The 19,988-nt window shown below is 42.8% G+C and overlaps 1 protein-coding gene and 1 long non-coding RNA gene across 5 annotated transcripts in view; both read right to left on the bottom strand.

The window, feature by feature from the left end:
- LOC135512752 (voltage-dependent calcium channel beta subunit-associated regulatory protein-like) overlaps positions 1 to 19,988 on the bottom strand; it is a 57,298-nt gene that overhangs the window by 13,673 nt on the left and 23,637 nt on the right. For 3 of the 4 annotated variants that reach the window (XM_064935094.1, XM_064935093.1, XM_064935095.1), the window contains 5 exons: positions 14,677 to 14,825; positions 13,545 to 13,606; positions 8,379 to 8,550; positions 5,540 to 5,711; positions 5,181 to 5,342 (listed from right to left, as the gene is read on the bottom strand). In XM_064935094.1, the coding sequence (XP_064791166.1) occupies positions 5,181 to 5,342; positions 5,540 to 5,711; positions 8,379 to 8,550; positions 13,545 to 13,606; positions 14,677 to 14,825 (717 nt within the window). The remainder of the gene's footprint in view (positions 1 to 5,180; positions 5,343 to 5,539; positions 5,712 to 8,378; positions 8,551 to 13,544; positions 13,607 to 14,676; positions 14,826 to 19,988) is intronic. The other variant, XM_064935096.1, reaches the window with a different exon arrangement.
- On the bottom strand, positions 15,640 to 18,684 carry LOC135512753 (uncharacterized). The gene is made up of 3 exons (XR_010451452.1): positions 18,106 to 18,684; positions 17,659 to 17,848; positions 15,640 to 16,126 (listed from the first exon to the last, which is right to left on the bottom strand). It is a non-coding gene; the product is annotated as an uncharacterized LOC135512753 (long non-coding RNA).

Genomic DNA, 19,988 nt, shown 5'->3' with positions numbered 1-19,988 from the left:
AACATCTACTCATTCAAGGGTTTTTCTTAATTTTTACGATTTTCTTCATTGTAGAATAATAGTGAAGTCATCAAAACTACGAAATAAACACATATGGAATCATGTAGTAACCAAAAAAAGTGTTAAACAAATCCAAAATATCCTCCATTTGCCTTGATGACAGCTCTGCACACTCTTGGCATTCTCTCAACCAGTTTCACCTGGAATGCTTTTCCAACAGTCTTGAAGGAGTTCCCACATATGCTGAGCACTTGTTTGCTTTTCTTTCACTCTGCGGTCTGACTCATCCCCAAACCATCTCAATTGGGTTGAGGTCGGGGGATTGTGGAGGCCAGGTCATCTGATGATGACTCCATCAACTCTCCTTCTTGGTAAAATAGCCCTTACACAGCCTGGAGGTGTTTTGGGTCATTGTCCTGAAAAACAAATGATCGTCCCACTAAGCGCAAACCAGATGGGATGGTGTATTTCTGCAGAATGCTGTGGTAGCCATGCTGGTTAAATGTGCCTTGAATTCTAAATAAATCACATACAATGTTACCAGCAAAGCACCCCCACACCATAACATCTGCTCCATGCTTTACGGTGGGAAAAACACATGCGGAGACCATCCTTTCACACATAACGTGTCTCACGAAGACACGACGGTTGGAACCAAAAATCTCCAAATTGGACTCATCAGACCAAGGACAGATTTCCACCTGTCTAATATCAATTGCTCGTGTTTCTTGGCTCAAGCAAGTCTTTTCTTATTATTGGTGTCCTTCAGTAGTGTTTTTTGCAGCAATTTGAAGGACAGATTCACACAGTCTACTCTGAACAGTTTATGTTGAGATGTGTCTGTTACTTGAACTCTGTGAAGCATTTACTTGGGCTGCAATTTCTGAGGCTGGTAACTCTAATGAACTTATCTTCTGCAGCAGAGGTAACTTTGGGTCTTCCATTCCTGTGGCGGTCCTCATGAGAGACAGTTTCGTCATAGCGCTTGATGGTTTTTGTGACTTCACTTGAAGAAATTTCAAAGTTCTTTAAATTCTCCATACTGACTGACCTTCATGTCTTAAAGTAATGATGTTGTCGTTTCTCTTTGCTTATTTGAGCTGGTCTTACCATAATATAGACTTGGTCTTTTACCAAATAGGGCTATCTTCTGTATACCATCCCTACCTTGTCACAAGACAACTGATTGGCTCAAACGCATGAAGAAGGAAAGAAATTCCACAAATTAACTTTTAACAAAGCACACCTGTTAATTGAAATGCATTCCAGGTGATTACCTCACGAAGCTGGTTGAGAGAATGCCAAGAGTGTGCAAACCTGTCATTAAGGCAAAGGGTGGTTATTGGAAGAATCTCAAATAGAAAATATATTTTGATTTTTTTTAAACACTTTTTTGGTTACTACAGGATTCCATATGTGTTATTTCATAGTTTTGATGTCTTCACTATTATTCTAAAATGTAGAAAATAGTAAAAATAAGAAAATTTGAATGAGTAGGTGTTCTAAAACTTTTGACCAGCAGTGTATTTGATTGTGATCTTTGCAAAATAACTATTTTGGATGCAGCAGTTGTTAGCTAGAATGCTAACTCTCATCGATATAGGATGTAGCAAAAGCTAGGCAAAGATCCATTTTACTGGTTGAAGTTGATGTGTTTTTAAGAATAATGCAGTTGACTTGATGATGACAAACATTATATTAAGCAGAACATTCATACCAGCCTTACAATCCAAGTTGTTGCTTATGAGTGCACATCACACATGTAAATAGAGACCTACAGTGCCTTGCGAAAGTATTTGGCCCCCTTGAACTTTGCGACCTTTTGCCACATTTCAGGCTTCAAACATAAAGATATAAAACTGTATTTTTTTGTGAAGAATCAACAACAAGTGGGACACAATCATGAAGTGGAACGACATTTATTGGATATTTCAAACTTTTTTAACAAATCAAAAACTGAAAAATTGGGCGTGCAAAATTATTCAGCCCCCTTAAGTTAATACTATGTAGCGCCAACTTTTGCTGCGATTACAGCTGTAAGTCGCTTGGGGTATGTCTCTATCATTTTTGCACATCGAGAGACTGAAATTTTTTCCCATTCCTCCTTGCAAAACAGCTCGAGCTCAGTGAGGTTGGATGGAGAGCATTTGTGAACAGCAGTTTTCAGTTCTTTCCACAGATTCTCGATTGGATTCAGGTCTAGACTTTGACTTGGCCATTCTAACACCTGGATATGTTTATTTTTGAACCATTCCATTGTAGATTTTGCTTTATGTTTTGGATCATTGTCTTGTTGGAAGACAAATCTCTGTCCCAGTCTCAGGTCTTTTGCAGACTCCATCAGGTTTTCTTCCAGAATGGTCCTGTATTTGGCTCCATCCATCTTCCCATCAATTTTAACCATCTTCCCTGTCCCTGCTGAAGAAAAGCAGGCCCAAACCATGATGCTGCCACCACCATGTTTGACAGTGGGGATGGTGTGTTCAGGGTGATGCGCTGTGTTGCTTTTACGCCAAACATAACGTTTTGCATTGTTGCCAAAATGTTCAATTTTGGTTTCATCTGACCAGAGCACCTTCTTCCACATGTTTGGTGTGTCTTTGGTAGATTTGCAGTGGTCTGATACTCCTTTTATTTCAATATTATCGCTTGCACAGTGCTCCTTGGGATGTTTAAAGCTTGGGAAATCTTTTTGTATCCAAATCCGGCTTTAAACTTCTTCACAACAGTATCTCGGACCTGCCTGGTGTGTTCCTTGTTCTTCATGATGCTCTCTGCACTTTTAACGGACCTCTGAGACTATCGCAGTGCAGGTGCATTTATACGGAGACTTGATTACACACAGGTGAATTGTATTTATCATCATTAGTCATTTAGGTCAACATTGGATCATTCAGAGATCCTCACACTCAACGTCAACAAAACTAAGGAGATGATTGTGGACTTCAGGAAACAGCAGAGGGAACACCCCCCTATCCACATCGATGGAACAGTAGTGGAGAGGGTAGCAAGTTTTAAGTTCCTCGGCATACACATCACAGACAAACTGAATTGGTCCACTCACACAGACAGCATCGTGAAGAAGGCGCAGCAGCGCCTCTTCAACCTCAGGAGGCTGAAGAAATTCGGCTTGTCACCAAAAGCACTCACAAACTTCTACAGATGCACAATCGAGAGCATCCTGGCGGGCTGTATCAACTGCTCCGCCCTCAACCGTAAGGCTCTCCAGAGGGTAGTGAGGTCTGCACAACGCATCACCGGGGCAAACTACCTGCCCTCCAGGACACCTACACCACCCGATGTCACAGGAAGGCCATAAAGATCATCAAGGACATCAACCACCCGAGCCACTGCCTGTTCACCCCGCTATCATCCAGAAGGCGAGGTCACTACAGGTGCATCAAAGCTGGGACCGAGAGACTGAAAAACAGCTTCTATCTCAAGGCCATCAGACTGTTAAACAGCCACCACTAACATTGAGTGGCTGCTGCCAACACACTGACACTGACTCAACTCCAGCCACTTTAATAATGGGAATTGATGGGAAAGGATGTAAATATATCACTAGCCACTTTAAACAATGTTACCTTATATAATGTTACTTACCCTACATTATTCATCTCATATGTATACGTATATACTGTACTCTATATCATCGACTGCATCCTTATGTAATACATGTATCACTAGCCACTTTAACTATGCCACTTTGTTTACATACTCATCTCATATGTATATACTGTACTCGATACCATCTACTGTATCTTGCCTATGCTGCTCTGTACCATCACTCATTCATATCTTTATGTACATATTCTTTATCCCCTTACACTGTGTATAAGAAATTAGTTTTGGAATTGTTAGTTAGATTACTTGTTGGTTATTACTGAAGCACAAGCTAGAATAAACTAGAAGCACAAGCATTTCGCTACACTCGCATTAACATCTGCTAACCATGTGTATGTGACAAATAAAATTTGATTTGATTTGACTGCACTTCTGGAGAGAGTTTGCTGCACTGAAAGTAAAGGGGCTGAATAATTTTGCACGCCCAATTTTTCAGTTTTTGATTTGTTAAAAAAGTTTTAAATATCAAATAAATGTCGTTCCACTTCATGATTGTGTCCCACTTGTTGTTGATTCTTCAGAAAAAAATACAGTTTTATATCTTTATGTTTGAAGCCTGAAATGTGGCAAAAGGTCGCAAAGTTCAAGGGGGCCGAATACTTTCGCAAGGCACTGTATAATGAACTCCCTCTTGTTCTGCCATCAACTTAAGCGCATCACCCTCGTGTGGCAATGTTTACAAACACAGAAAGGGTCTATTAGGTTAGTATGGTGGGGTAACTACAATGTTGTTGATTCATTCTCAGTTATCTCCTATCACAGCCATTACACTTTGTAACTGTTTAAAGTCATTGGCCCCATGGTGAAATCTCTGAGCAGTTTCCTTCCTCTTCGGTAACTGAGTTAGGACGGACGCCTGTATTTTTGCAGAGACTGGGTGTATTGATACACCATCCAAAGTGTAATTAATAACGTCAATGTTCAAAGGGATATTCAATGTCGGCTTTATTTATTTTTACCCAAACACCAATAGGTGCCCTTCTTAGCGAGGCATTGGAAAACCTCCCTGGTCTTTGTGGTTGAATCTGTGTTTGAAATCACTGATAAACTGAGGGACCTCACAGATAATTGTATGTTTGGTGTACATAGATGAGGTAGTCATTAAACACTATTATTGCACACGAAGTGAGTCCAAGCAACTTATTATGTGACTTTTTACTCCTGAACTTATTTAGGCATTGAATTCTTTAAAAAAATTAAAAATTAAATAAATAAATAAAATTCCACTGACATTATGGGTTATGTGTGTAGGCTGGTGATAAAAAAATATATTTTTAATACAATTCAAATTTAGGCTGTGACACAACAAAATGTGTCAAGGGGGTGAACACTTTCTGAAGGCACTGTAGATATACCCTTTATGTGATGATGAGGGAATAACTGAGTTGCTTAACGTAGTGTTTAATACTGTAGATAACAATTGATTGATTGATTGATTGATTGGTTCGGTGGGTGGGTGGGTGGGTGGGTGGATAGATGGATAGATTATATTAGATATTAGATATTAGATTAGATATTAGATTAGATATTAGATTAGATGGAAAGTGACTCACGCTGCTGCTGCTGGGCTCCTTGGGTCCCGGGACCAGGGAACTCTCACTGAAGCTGGAGTCCACCACCGAGTTGAGGGTGTCCCCAGGGAGGGCTGAGCTGGGACTGACACTCAGACTGGTCAACGCTGTCTGGGGTAGGGGACGCAGGGCACACAGTGCCGGCTATACACATAATGATTGAGAAACCTCAGTTAAAGGCTAAATCAATGTATATGTCTCATTGGAAAGAGGAGGCAGAATGATCCATGGGCTGTATCTGATAGGGCTGAAACACGCTGTGGGACCCACATTGATGGATGGCCTAATTGGTTAAGTCATGACTAATGATGTATCAATGCTAATAGCAGCACGGCTGTCACCTGGAAGATGGAAAGGCTGGACTTGGCGGCGGGGCGGGTCGTCATGGCGATGCTGATCTCTGATGACTCACACTCGTGGATGGTGACGATCTTGAGGGCCAGGGGCGGGATGTGGAGGTGTGTGAGTCGCGCATTCTTCAGGTGGTGGAAGTCACCCTCAGTCAACGTGTACCTGAGGTGGAACACAGTTGAGAAACAGTTCAGAGAGTTCAAGGCTGATGCAATATAAATGCTATTGTGCAATCCCTTGCAAGGAATCTTCTTCTATCCTCGTCCTCGGGAGCCACAAGGAGTGAAGTATTTTGTTCTCAGCTATCACTACACCTGATTAGATCGTTTCCTTTGTTGGAAGGTTTTAGTACTGGGCTGGAAAAAAAGCTTGCACACACTGTAGGTTCCTGGGACCAGAATCAGAGAATATTAGTTTAGGGAGAGATGGTGAATAGAGAATGCTGATGGATCATGGGTGCAGTTACTGAGCTGTGTTAATTTTCAAGTGATAAAAAAAACAGATTTTCTCACTTCAAACTGAAGGCTCAGCTGTAATATGTATTTTGCCCTACAGAATCTCTCAACTTAATTTGCATATCAGAATGAGGTGGGGCTCATGCAAAGAACCCGGACAGTCAGAAAGAGAGAGCACACAGAGCTTAGTTACCATACATAATACATTTAAGCAATAAGGCCAGAGGTGTGGTTATGGCCAATATAACATGGATAAGGGCTGTTCTTATGCACGACGCAACACTGAGTGCCTGGACACAGTCATTAGCCGTCATATATTGGACATACAGTGCCTTGCGAAAGTATTCGCCACCCTTGAACTTTGCGACCTTTTGCCACATTTCAGGCTTCAAACATAAAGATATAAAACTGTATTTTTTTGTGAAGAATCAACAACAAGTGGGACACAATCATGAAGTGGAACAACATTTATTGGATATTTCAAACTTTTTTAACAAATCAAAAACTAAAAAAATTTGTCATGCAAAATTATTCAGTTCAGTGAGGATCTCTGAATGATCCAATGTTGACCTAAATGATTAATGATGATAAATACAATCCACCTGTGTTTAATCAAGTCTCCGTATAAATGAACCTGCACTGTGATAGTCTTAGAGGTCCGTTAAAAGCGCAGAGAGCATCATGAAGAACAAGGAACACACCAGGCAGGTCCGAGATACTGTTGTGAAGAAGTTTAAAGCCGGATTTGGATACAAAAAGATTTCCCAAGCTTTAAACATCCCAAGGAGCACTGTGCAAGCGATAATATTGAAATGGAAGGAGTATCAGACCACTGCAAATCTACCAAGACCTGGCCGTCCCCTAAACTTTCAGCTCATACAAGGAGAAGACTGATCAGAGATGCAGCCAAGAGGCCCATGATCACTCTGGATGAACTGCAGAGATCTACAGCTGAGGTGGGAGACTCTGTCCATAGGACAACAAATCAGTCATATATTGCACAATTCTGGCCTTTATGGAAGAGTGGCAAGAAGAAAGCCATTTCTTAAAGATATCCATAAAAAGTGTTGTTTAAAGTTTGCCACAAGCCACCTGGGAGACACACCAAACATGTGGAAGAAGGTGCTCTGGTCAGATGAAACCAAAATTGAACTTTTTGGCAACAATGCAAAACGTTATGTTTGGCGTAAAAGAAACACAGCTCATCACACTGACCACACCATCCTCACTGTCAAACATGGTGGTGGCAGCATCATGGTTTGGGCCTGCTTTTCTTCAGCAGGGACAGGGAAGATGGTTAAAATTGATGGGAAGATGTATGGAGCCAAATACAGGACCATTCTGGAAGAAAACCTGATGGAGTCTGCAAAAGACCTGAGACTGGGACAGAGATTTGTCTTCCAACAAGACAATGATCCAAAACATAAAGAAAAATCTACAATGGAATGGTTCAAAAATAAACATATCCAGGTGTTAGAATGGCCAAGTCAAAGTCCAGACCTGAATCCAATCGAGAATCTGTGGAAAGAACTGAAAACTGCTGTTCACAAATGCTCTCCATCCAACCTCACTGAGCTCGAGCTGTTTTGCAAGGAGGAATGGGAAAAACTTCCGTCTCTCGATGTGCAAAACTGATAGAGACATACCCCAAGCGACTTACAGCTGTAATCGCAGCAAAAGGTGGCGCTACAAAGTATTAACTTAAGGGGGCTGAATAATTTTGCACGCCCAATTTTTCAGTTTTTGATTTGTTAAAAAAGTTTGAAATATCCAATAAATGTCGTTCCACTTCATGATTGTGTCTCACTTGTTGTTGATTCTTCACAAAAAAATACAGTTTTATATCTTTATGTTTGAAGCCTGAAATGTGGCAAAAGGTCGCAAAGTTCAAGGGGGCCGAATACTTTCGCAAGGCACTGTATGTCACAAACCCCTGAGGTGCCCAATTGCCATTATAAACTGGTTACCAATGTAATCAGAACAGTAAATAGTACATTTCTGTCAAACTCGTGGGTTACAGACCCACATCCTATAGCTAAAGTGGGCTACATTGCACAATTATGCAACACGAGTATGTCTGCATTTTGGAAACCCTTTCTATGAATGTGTATAATCCATTTTCAGAGCATCAGTCCCTATAATTATCCTGTAATAAAACCATCCATAAAAAACACTTTTAAAACTGCCTTTATAATGTATTACACAGTTGTCTCCATAATGTCTTCCAATGTAACAAACTATGCGCCAATCTTCTCACAGATTTTTAAAACAAACACTTTATTGCCAAGGCAGTCATTGTCTTGTAGCGCAGAATATGAGCATATTCAACGTGGTCTAGTGCGGGGGAGTGAGTGGGCGTCTGGATCTGTCTGACCTGCGGCCTTTATCCAGGGCCTTCCTGCCGTGGTTGAAGAGCGCCGCCTCGTTGAAGGAGACCCGGCGTCCGCCCTGGGTGCCCGTGGACAGGAAGCGCTCCGTCTCCATGTCCACGTGGGAGCTGGCGGCCGACAGGCAGTCTGACTCGTCGACCCGGATGGTGATCTCTGCTGGGGGAGAGTGGGGTGTATAGAGGGAGAGTTAAAGGTCTGGTGGAAGAACAGCACCACAGCCTCATTTACTATTGTCTTGTTGTCATGCAAATGTGTCTATGTCTAGTATTTTATGTATTCTAAATGGAGCTGTGCTTGTTCTAATATATTCAGAGACAACAGATCTGATAGTGTAGTAAATGTATTTTTTATTAGGGACAGAGCCTTCAGAAAGTATTCACACCCCTTGACTTTTTCTTCAATTTGTTGTTACAGCCTGAATTTAAAATGGTTTTAATTGAGATGTTTTGTGTCACTGGCTTATACACAATACTCCATAACGTCAAAGTGGAGTTATGTTTTTAGAAATGTTTACAAATTAAATAATTAAAGCTAAAATGTCTTGAGTCAATAAGTATTCAACCCTTTTGTTATGGCAAGCCTAAATACACAGAACAGAAACATAAACGCAACATGTAAAGTGTTGGTCCCATGTTTCATGAGCTGAAATAAAAGATCCCAGAAATGTTCCATACGCACAAAAGCCTAATTCTCTAAAATGTTGTGCACAAATTTGTTTACATCCCTGTTAGTGAGCATTTCTCCTTCGCCAAGATATTCCATCCACCTGACAGTTGTGGCATATCAAAAAGCTGATTAAACAACATGATCATTACACAGGTGCACCTTGTGCGGGGGACAATAAAAGTCCACTCTAAAATGTACAGTTGTGTCACAACACAATACCACAGACGTCTCAAGTTTTGAGAGAGTGTGCAATTGGCTTGCTGACTGCTGGAATGTCCACCAGAGCTATGGCCAGAAAATGGAATGTTCATTTCTCTACCATAAATCGCCTCCAACGTCGTTTTAGAGAATTTGACAGTACGACCAACTGGCCTCACAACCGCAGACCACGTGTATGGCGTTTTGTGGCGAGCGGTTTGGTCATGTCAACATTGTGAACAGAGTTCCCCATGGTGGCAGTGGGGTTATGGTATGGGCAGGCATAAGCTACATACAATGAACACAATTGCATTTTATCAATGGCAATTTGAATGCACAGAGATACCATGACGAGATCCTGAGGCCCATTGTCATGCCATTCATCCGCCGCCATCACCTCAAGTTTCAGCATGATAATGCACAGCTCCATGTCCCAAGGATCTGAACCCAAATCCTGGAAGTTTAAAATGTCCCAGTTCTTCCAAGGCTTATATACTCACCAGACATATTTGGGATGCTCTGGTTCGATGTGTACGACAGCATGTTCCTGCCCAATATAAAGCAACATTGCAAAGTCATTGAAGAAGATTGGGACAACATTCCACAATCAACCGCCTGATCAACGCTCTGCGAAGGAGATGTCAGGCTGCATGAGGTAAATGGTGGTCACACCAGATACGGACTGGTTTTCTGATCCACGCCCCTACTTTTCTTTTAAAGGTACAGTTGAAGTCGGAAGTTTACATACACCTTAGCCAAATACATTTAAACTCAGTTTCTCACAATTCCTGACAATTCCATGTCTTAGGTCAGTTAGGATCACCACTTTATTTTAAGAATGTGAAATGTCAAAATAATAGTAGAGAGAATGATTTATTTCAGCTTTTATTTATTTTATCGCATTCCCAGTGGGTCAGAAGTTTACATACACTCAATTAGTATTTGGTAGCATTGCCTTTAAATTGTTTAACTTGGGTCAAACGTTTCAGGTAGCCTTCCACAAGCTTCCCACAATAAATTGGGTGAATTTTGGCCCATTCCTCCTGACAGAGCTGGTGTAATTGATTCAGGTTTGTAGGCTGGTGTTCTTCAGCTTACAAGCTTCACACTTTTTCCTCCAAACATAACAATGGTCATTATGGCCAAACAGTTCTATTTTTGTTTCATCAGACCAGAGGACATTTCTCCAAAAAGTGTGATCTTTGTCCCCATGTGCAGTTGCAAACCGTAGTCTGGCTTTTTTATGGTGGTTTTGGAGCAGTGGCTTCTTCCTTGCTGAGCGGCCTTTCAGGTTATGTCGATTTAGGACTTGTTTTACTGTGGATATAGATACTTTTGTACCTGTTTCCTCCAGCATCTTCACAAGGTAGTCTGCTGTTGTCCTGGGATTGATTTGCACTTTTCACACCAAAGTACGTTCATCTCTAGGAGACATAACACGTCTCCTTCCTGAGCGATATGACGGCTGCTTGGTTCCATGGTATTTATACTTGCGTACTGTTGTTTGTACAGAAAAACGTGGTACCTTCAGGCGTTTGGAAATTGTGCCCAAGGATGAACCAGACTAGTGGAGGTCTATAATTTTTTTTCTGAGGTCTTGGCTGATTTCTTTTGATTTTCCCCTGATGTCAAGCAAAGAGGCACTGAGTTTGAAGGTCGGCCTTGAAATACATCCACAGGTACACCTCCAATTGACTCAAATTATGTCAATTAGCCAATCAGAAGCTTCTAAAGCCATGACATCATTTTCTGGAATTTTTCCAAGCGGTTTAAAGGCACAGTCAACTTAGTGTATGTAAACTTCTGATCCACTGGAATTTTGATACAGTGAATGATAAGTGAAATAATCTGTCTGTAAACAATTGTTGGAAAAATTACTTGTGTCATGAACAAAGTAGATTTCCGAACCGACTTGCCAAAACTATAGTTGGTTAACAAGACATTTGTGGAGTGACTGAAAAACAAGTTTTAATGACTCCAACCTAAGTGTATGTAAACTTCTGACGTCAACTGTATCAGTGACCAACAGGTGTATATCTGTATTCCCAGTCATGTGAAATCCATAGATTAGGGCCTAATGAATTTATTTCAATTGACTGATTTTCTTATATGAACTGTAACTCAGTAAAATCTTTTCAATTGTTGCATTTATATTTTTGTTCAGTATAGATTTCAGTGGGGCGGTGGTAATCTACTCTAGTGGCATGATTTTTTTTTTAAGACTACCTCATCTTTTGTACCCCACACATACAATTATCTGTAAAGTTCCTCAGTCGAGCAGTGCATTTCAAAAACAGATTCAACCACAAAGACCTGGGAGGTTTTCCAATGCCTTGCAAAGAAGGGCACCTATTGGTAGATGGGGTATAAATAAAAAAGTCAGATATTGAATATCCCCTTGAGCATGGGGAAGTTATTCATTGCACTTTGAATCAATATTTAATTGTAATTTTTTAATTTTACCTTTATTTAACCAGGCAAGTCAGTTAAGAACAAATTCTTATTTTCAATGACGGCCTGGGAACAGTGGGTTAACTGCCTGTTCAGGGGCAGAACGACAGATTTTTACCTTGTCAGCTCGGGGGTTTGAACTCGCAACCTTCCGGTTACTAGTCCAACGCTCTAACCACTAGGCTACCCAGTCCCTACAAAGATACAGGCGTTTTTCTAACTTAGTTGTTGGAGAGGAAAGAAACCACTTTATGATTTCACCATGAGGCCAACGGTGATTTTAAAACAGTTACAGAGTTTAATGGCTGTGATAGGAGAAAACTGAGGATGGGTCAACAACGTTGTTGTTACTCCACATTAGTAAGCTTAAATGACAGAGTGAAAAGAAGGAAGCATGTACAGAATAAAAATATTCTGAAATATGCAGCCTGTTTGCAATAAGGTACTGAGTAAAACTGACTTTATGTCCTGAATAAAGTGTTAGGGGCAAATCCAACACGTTACTGAATACCAGTCTTCATTTTGTCAAGCATGGTGCTGACTGCATCATGTTATGGGAATGCTTGTCATTGGCAAGGACTAGGGAGTTGTTTTGGATTTTAAAAGATAAAACTCTAGAGGAAAACCTGTTTCAGTCTGCTTTCCAACTGACACTGGGAGACAAATTCACCATTCAGCAGGACAATAACCTAAAACCCAAGGCCATATATACACTGGAGTTGCTACCAAGACAACACTGAATGTTCCTGAGTGGCCTAGCTAGTCAGAACTTGACTTAAATCAGCTTGAAAATCTATGGCAAGCCATTCTCAGGGCTGTCTAGCAATGGCAGAGCTTGAAGAATTTTTAAAAGAATGTGCAAATATTGTATACTGAACAAAAATAAACAACAATTTCAAAGATTTTACTGAGTTACAGTTCATATAAGGAAATCAGTCAACTGAAAATAAATGAATTAGGCCCTAATCTATGGATTTCACATGACTGGTGCAGCCACTTGGCAGCCAGATCCTACCACTCATGAGCCAGGTCCAGCCAATCAGAATGAGTTTATCCCCAGAAAAGGGCTTTATTAAAGGCAGAAATCTTCCTCAGCACCCTACCCCCCACTGGATGTGGAGGCCCCAGGCTGGCGTGGTTGCATGTGGTCTGTGGTTGTGAGGCCGGTTGGATGTACTGCCAAATTCTCTACAAAATGTCTGTTTTGTAAAATGGGACCAACAGTTTACATGTTTGTTCAGTATACAATCCAGGTGTGCAAAGTTCTTAGAGATTTACCCCCAAAAGACTGACAGCTGTAATGTGATTCTAACATCTATTGACTCAGGGGGTTGAATACTTATGTAATCAAGACTCTTTATATTAGCTTTTTATTTATAATATATATATTTTTTATAAATGTTCACATTTTTCTTCCACTTTGACATTACAGATGATTTTGTTCGTTTACAAAACTGACATTTAAAGCCATTTTAATCCCACTTCGTAACACAACAAAAGGTGGTAAAAGGGGTGGGAATACTTTCTGAAGGCACTTTAAGTACTTTGTCTCGCTTAATGAATGTAATGTGTTACTGAATTATCATACCCAGCAGAGAGCGGAGATCCTCAGAAAACCCACATCTAAATGTTTGTATTTACACCGCATGATTACGTATCAGAGGAGCATGACCTTTTATCCCTGCTCTTGGGAGAAAACATGGCAGCTAGCTGCCGAAACAGTGACTTTAAAGAAATGATTTGCATCGGAGCAAAAGTTTCTATTTTATTCGGCTGCTATAGATTCTTTTCCCAAGTGCGGAAGAATGATAAACATGGTTTTGACTCTCACTCACCATGGACTGGTTGAGACGCCTCAGTGTAGGTCGTGTTGGTTTTCTCAGGGTCGTCGCTGGCACTGCAGCACAGAGGAGCAGATCAATGCACAGACATTATTACCACTGATGTCTATGGCTGTGTCTCAAATCATACGCTAGTCTCTATTTAGTGCAGTACTTTTGACCTATATAGGGAATAAGGTGTGATTTGAGATGTTTCCTATGCATTTAGAACTTTAGGCCAGCTGACAGTAGCACATAGAGAGGACCAGGATACTCTCACTGCAAGGTCAATCAGACTAGTAGCAGTAGAATCAATGCACATGTAAATCATGTCAGGTGACATGGAAACCTTCAGGGAGAAGGAACCTCCTGACCTCTTCAATAGAGAATGGGATGTCAGTTCTATACTATGGGTTTCAGTGGAGGCTGCTGAGGGGAGGATGGATCATAATAATGGCTGGAACGGAGCAATGGAAACCATGTGTTTGATTCCATTCCATTGATTCTACCTCAGCCAATATCACGAGCCCATCCTCCCCAATTAAGGTGCACCAACCTCCTGTGACGGGTTTTCTACTAATAAATATTACTAGATTAAATGTATGATCTGCAGTTCTAATCATATACGTGTCTCGAAGGGGAGGAATTGTTTATTCCCTATATGCTAATTGCCCTGAATGCAGTGTTTTTGACCCCCCCACCACAGCCTTATACTGGAGCAGTAGAGCAGCGGAGGTCTGTCAGTGCGTCTGCGGTTCCTTTGTGCTATATTATCTGTGAGAGAATGACTTGAGGGATTTCTCTGTCCGCCCGGCTCTGTGCTTTCATTTCCTCTGTGCGCTCTGCCTGCGGTGTGTGTGTGTGTTTCACAGGGCTGCAGCCACAGCTTATAGCAGTGTGAGACGCAAGATGAATCACCGCCGATGGCTGCTATGAAATCTTATTACACTCATCATTTGTACCAGTCAGCACTACTCTACCCTGGCCAGCCTGCAGCTGCCTCTGCCTCTATGTGCTGCTGTGTACAGAAAGGAGAGGCGCATGGTAATGGAATAAACATGGCTTTCTATTCAAATATTTGGATGGTCTCCATCTCACTCAGACATACATAGCTACATCACTAAACCATGCAGACTAGTGGTCTGACCTGTTATAGCTGCGGTCTCCATCACAGCAGCGTCTGGAGACAATCAGGATGACAGACAGCAGGACCAGTGTTCCCCCTAGGAAGATGGACAGGAGCACCAGCAGTAGGACGTAACCATTCTGTTGTTTACCAGGCTCAAATGGGACCCCCTGGAGAAACATTGGAGAGGATGAGGGACACCTGGGTGCACAGGTGTGCTGATTGTTCTGGGGTTGAGGCTAAGTGCAGGACTAAGTTCCCGAGAGGAATGGGTGTTTACTGAGAGACAGGGACCACTGAGGCTGTGTGTGTAGGGTAAAGTGGAGAAGGAGTTTTTTTTCCCCTTCTCACATGAACATCAAAGCCCAGAGTATAGCTACTTGTAGCAGGGCCTCCTGGCTAATTGCTCCCCTGATCTCTGTATGATCAGGCTATTCATGTGAGACAAGGCAGCAGGAAGCCTAAATGGAAGAGAGAAAAAAAACACTACACTTTCCTCAGCAACAGTTCTCCTTTTAATTGCTTTTACTTGTTAGAGCTTAATAATTGCTCTCTACATACAGTACCAGTCAAAAGTGGACACACCTACTCATTCAAGGGTTTCTTTATTTTTACTATTTTCTACATTGTACAATAATATTGAATACATATGGAATCATGTAGTAACCAAAAAAAAAAAGTGTTAAATCAAAAATATTTTATACTTAAAATGCTTCAAATTAGCCAGCTTTTACCTTGATGACAGTTTTGCACACTCTGGTCATTCTATCAACCAGCTTCATGAGGTATGGAATGCATTTAACAAGGCACTCCTGTAAAGGCACTCCTGTAAATTTAAAAGGAATTTGTGAAATGTCTTTCCTTCTTAATGCATTTGAGACAATCAGTTGTGTTGTGACAAGGTAGTGTTGGTATACAGAAGATAGCTGTAATGAAGACACTGAAACAAGAAGCAGATGAAACATTTAATAAAACAAACATGGAACCAGACAACATAGTAGTATCTTTGCATAAACACAGGATCAATACTGACTGGGGAAGGAACCTAAGGGTGTGCCAGATATAGGAGCGGTAATAAGTGAGGTAACAGAGTCCAGGTGTGCCTCATGGCGTACAAGTATGTGTAATGATGGATCCCAGGACTGGTGGTTAGTATACCGGTGACGCCGGAGGGGAGGAGCAGACGAGTCAGTACCCTGGCGCGCGGCTCCAGCCGCAGGATGACGCCGACCAAAGGGATGGCCCCGAGGACGAGGAGCGGGCCAGTCGGTAAAAGATGGTATTCACGGATGGTGTTGGGATCCAGAATGTCCTCCACCAGGAATCCAACACCGCTCCTCTGGGCTATACCCCTAGCAGTCCACCAGGTACTGAAGCCGACCCTCACAACAGTCGGGAGTCCAGTAGAGATCTGACGGCATAGGCCAGACCCCCCCCTCGGTGTCCAGCTAGGGGACCAGGAACCACCAGCCTGAAAAGGGAGACATGAAAAACAGTGAGATACGGTAGTCACTGCAAAGCTGTAACCTGTACGTCACCTCGTTGATCCTCCAGAACGGCCCCACAAACCGGGGCCTCAGCTTCTTGCAGGGCAGGCGAAGTGGGAGTGTGATCTGGGTGTTGGTGAAAAGTCCCTTCAGTAAACGGAAGGCCTTGTTGGCTGCTGGGCTCCACACCAACCTACAGGGCCCACCCTTGAGGAGAGGTGACAGACCTGAAGTTCCTGATGAAATGGAGGTAGAAGTTGGCAAACCCCAAAAACCGTTAACCCCTTTATGTTGGTTGGAACAGGCCATGACCTGACCACATCTACCTTCTTGTCATCCATCCTCACTTCCTGCGGGCTGATTTTGTAGCCTAAGAAGGAGACAGCCTTCTGATGAAATTGGCACTTCTCAGCCTTGAAGAACAGGTGGTTAGCCAGGAGATGTTCCAGGACTGCTCGAACGTTAGTGATGTGATCCTCCAGGGTAGCCTAGTAGACCAGGATGTCATCGATATACACGACCACCTGGCGTCCGAGCATGTCCCTGAACACCTCATTAATGAATGCCTGGAACACTGACAGAGCATTAGCTAAACCAAATAGCATAGTGACCAGACATCGTGCTAAATGCAGTCTTCTACTCATCCCCCTCCTGGAACCGGATGAAATTGTATGCACACCTCAGGTCCAGTTTGGTAAAGAACCTGGCCTCGCGAAGCTGTTCAATGGCTGCCGGCACTAACGGGAGAGGGTAAGGTACTTTGCGGTGATTGCGTTGATTCCTATGTACTCAATACATGGGCGTAACCTTCAATTTTTTGGGGCCACGAAGAAGAAACCAGCCAACACAGGAGAAGTGGACGTGCAGATGAAACCTTGTTGGAGCGCCTCTTGGATGTAATCATTCATGGCGTGGGTCTCAACCACTGACAGAGGGTAAATGCATCTGTGCAGAGGCACAGACCCTGCCAGCAGGTTGATGGCACAGTGCCAGGGGATGATGAGTAGAAAGACAGGTGGCGCCGGTCTTGGAGAATACCTCCCGCAGGTCCTGGTATACCTCCGGGATATTGGGCTGAAGGGAAACCACAGGACTTGCAACTGAGGTGGAACCACATGGGATGGGGAAGCAGGTCCTCTGGCATTCGGGTGACCAGTCTGATTCTCATCCTCGACCATGAGATGGTGAGGTTATGGCGTTAAAGCCAAGGGGAGGCCGAGGATGATCTTGTGAATTGGTGATGAAGAAGGATATTCTCCTGATGAATGGACTCAATGGTGAGGATGAGTGGTTGGGTGATGTGAGAGATTCCGGATCCTAGTGGCCGATTATCAAGGGCTTGAACCGGGAAAGGAGAGGAGAACGGGTATGAGATGATGTTAAGAGAGGAGGCAAGGGTCTGATCAAGGCACCGGAATCCACAAACGCTGTAGACATGTACATGAGGGACAGTCAACTAGTGTGATGGACACCAAACAGAGAGTTTAGTAGAAAGTGATGAAGATGGAATACTTACTCCTGTCCTATGAGGTGGAAGATCACGTGACCATCACTCTGCTCTTGTGGATCCCGGATTAGCAAGCACCGGACACGGCTGGAACTGGTGCCCTCCTTGACCACAATACAGCCCCCGTCTGCATCGTTCAGCAGCCGGAAGGTGTGAGACCCCTACCTCCATGGGTTCAGGCTCTGATCCAGAGTGTTCTCTGAGGGAGGGAGAGAAGTGATGAGAGTTCCACTCACGTAGTAGGTCCTCCAGATGGATGGCCATCGCAATGAGTGTGTCCAAAGAGGTTGTCATCTCGACAGACCAATTCCATCTGGACCTCCTCGCACAGACCTCTTTGGAATAGCATATGAAGCGCCGGCTCGTTCCATCTGCTGGATGCTGCTACTGTCCGGAAGGTGATCATGTACTCAGCAGCAGTCTGGTCCCCCTGACGTAATTGGAATAAGCACTCACCCCTCTCTATGCCCTTCGGGGGATGCTTGAAGATGCATTTGAACAGATCCATGAACCCCTCATATGAATCTAGCTCATCCTCTCTCCCAGGCAGCCATGGCCCATTCCAAAGCCCGCCCAGTCAGAGAAATAACCGTGGCAATCTTGGACCTCTAGGTGGTGGGGGCTCCCCTTTGGTGCATAAAGAAGAGGGAGCACTGAAGTAGGAAGCCACAGCATTTAGATGGGGTGCTGTCATATTTATCCGGGGAGGGACAAACGGGTATCACTGACCTGAGTGGGTTGCTGAATGGGCTGTTGTGCTGGCGCAACTATTTGCAGAGTATCCTCCACTAGTTGACGGCAATGTATGTTCGAGACTGAAGAAACTCTCCCATAGCCGTCCCCAGTTGTGCCAGCTGGTCCTAGTGTTGACGTAGAAGGTATCCCTGCTGGTTTGGACCAAATCCATATTATGGCAAGAACCGCTTAAATTATCGAAGAGAAACGACAGTCCATCACTTTAAGACATGAAGATTAAGAACTTTGGAAGTTCTCAAGTGCCGTCAAAAGCCATCAGGCGCTATGATGAAACTGGCTCTCATGAGGACCGCCACAGGAAAGGAAGACCCAGAGTTACCTTTGCTGCAGAGGATAAGTTCATTAGAGTTACCAGCCTCAGATAATTGGCAATTAACTGCACCGCAGATTGCAGCCCAAATAAATGCTACAGAGTTTAAGTAACAGACATCTCAACATCAACTATTCAGAGAAGACTGCATGAATCAGGCCTTCATGGTCAAATTGCTGCAAAGAAATGGCTAGTAAAAGGATAATAATAGACTTGCTTGGTCCAAGAAACACGAGCAATGGACATTAGACCGGTGTAAATCTGTCCTTTGGTCTGATGAGTTCAAATTTGAGGTTTTTGGTTCCAACCGCAATGTCTTTGTGAGACAGTAGGTGAACAGATGATCTCCGCATTTGTGGTTCCCACCATGAAGCATGGAGGAGGTGGTGTAATGGTGCTTTGCTGGTGACACTGTCAGTGATTTTAATTTTAAATTGTATTTTTTTAGAATTCAAAGCACACTTAACCAGCATGGCTACCACAGCAGTCTGCAGCAATACGCCATCCCATCTGGTTTGCGCTTAGTTGGACTATCATTTGTTTTTCAACATGACAATGAGCCAAAACACACCTCCAGGCTGTGTAAAGCATATTTGACCAAGGATAGTGATGGAGTGCTGCATCAGATGACCTGGCCGCCACAATCACCCAACCTCAAACTAATTGAGATAGTTGGGATGAGTTGGACCACACAGTGAAGGAAAAGCAGCCAACAAGTGCTCAGCATATGTGGGAACTCCTTCAAGACTGTTGGAAATTAATTCCAGGTGACTACCTCATGAAGCTGGTTGAAAGAATGCCAAGAATGTGCAAAGCTGTCAAGGCAAAGGGTGGCTACTTTGAAGATTCTCAAATATAATTGACTTATTTAATATTTTGCTTACTACATGATTCCATGTGTTATATCATAATTTTGCTGTCTTCATTATTATTCTACAATGTAAAAAATAAAGAAAACCACTTGAATGAGTAGGTGAGTCCAAACTTTTGACTGGTACTGTACTTCTGCCCATTGTGTAAGACCAGGTATGGTAAGGGTGATCAAAACTCTAGTAGCTTTCAGATGTTAAAAACAGACCACGCTATGAGAAATACAAACAATCCACTGTGCAGATGCATAACCTTACCAATTACAGCATGCAGGTTGACGCCATTGATTTACACCCACTGGTTTGTGCGCCGTGAATCTATAAATGCCACAGAGCAGTTTATCAATTGTGGCCTGTGCTATTAATCTGTCTGCACCTAAGACAGGAAAAGGTGCTCTGATGGT

The sequence above is a fragment of the Oncorhynchus masou genome, chromosome 24 (genome assembly GCF_036934945.1).
Source record: "Oncorhynchus masou masou isolate Uvic2021 chromosome 24, UVic_Omas_1.1, whole genome shotgun sequence".
NCBI classification, from domain to species: Eukaryota; Metazoa; Chordata; class Actinopteri; order Salmoniformes; family Salmonidae; genus Oncorhynchus; species Oncorhynchus masou.
The sequence above is the reverse complement of the archived record's forward strand: the minus strand, read 5'-3'. Positions and strand labels throughout refer to the sequence as shown.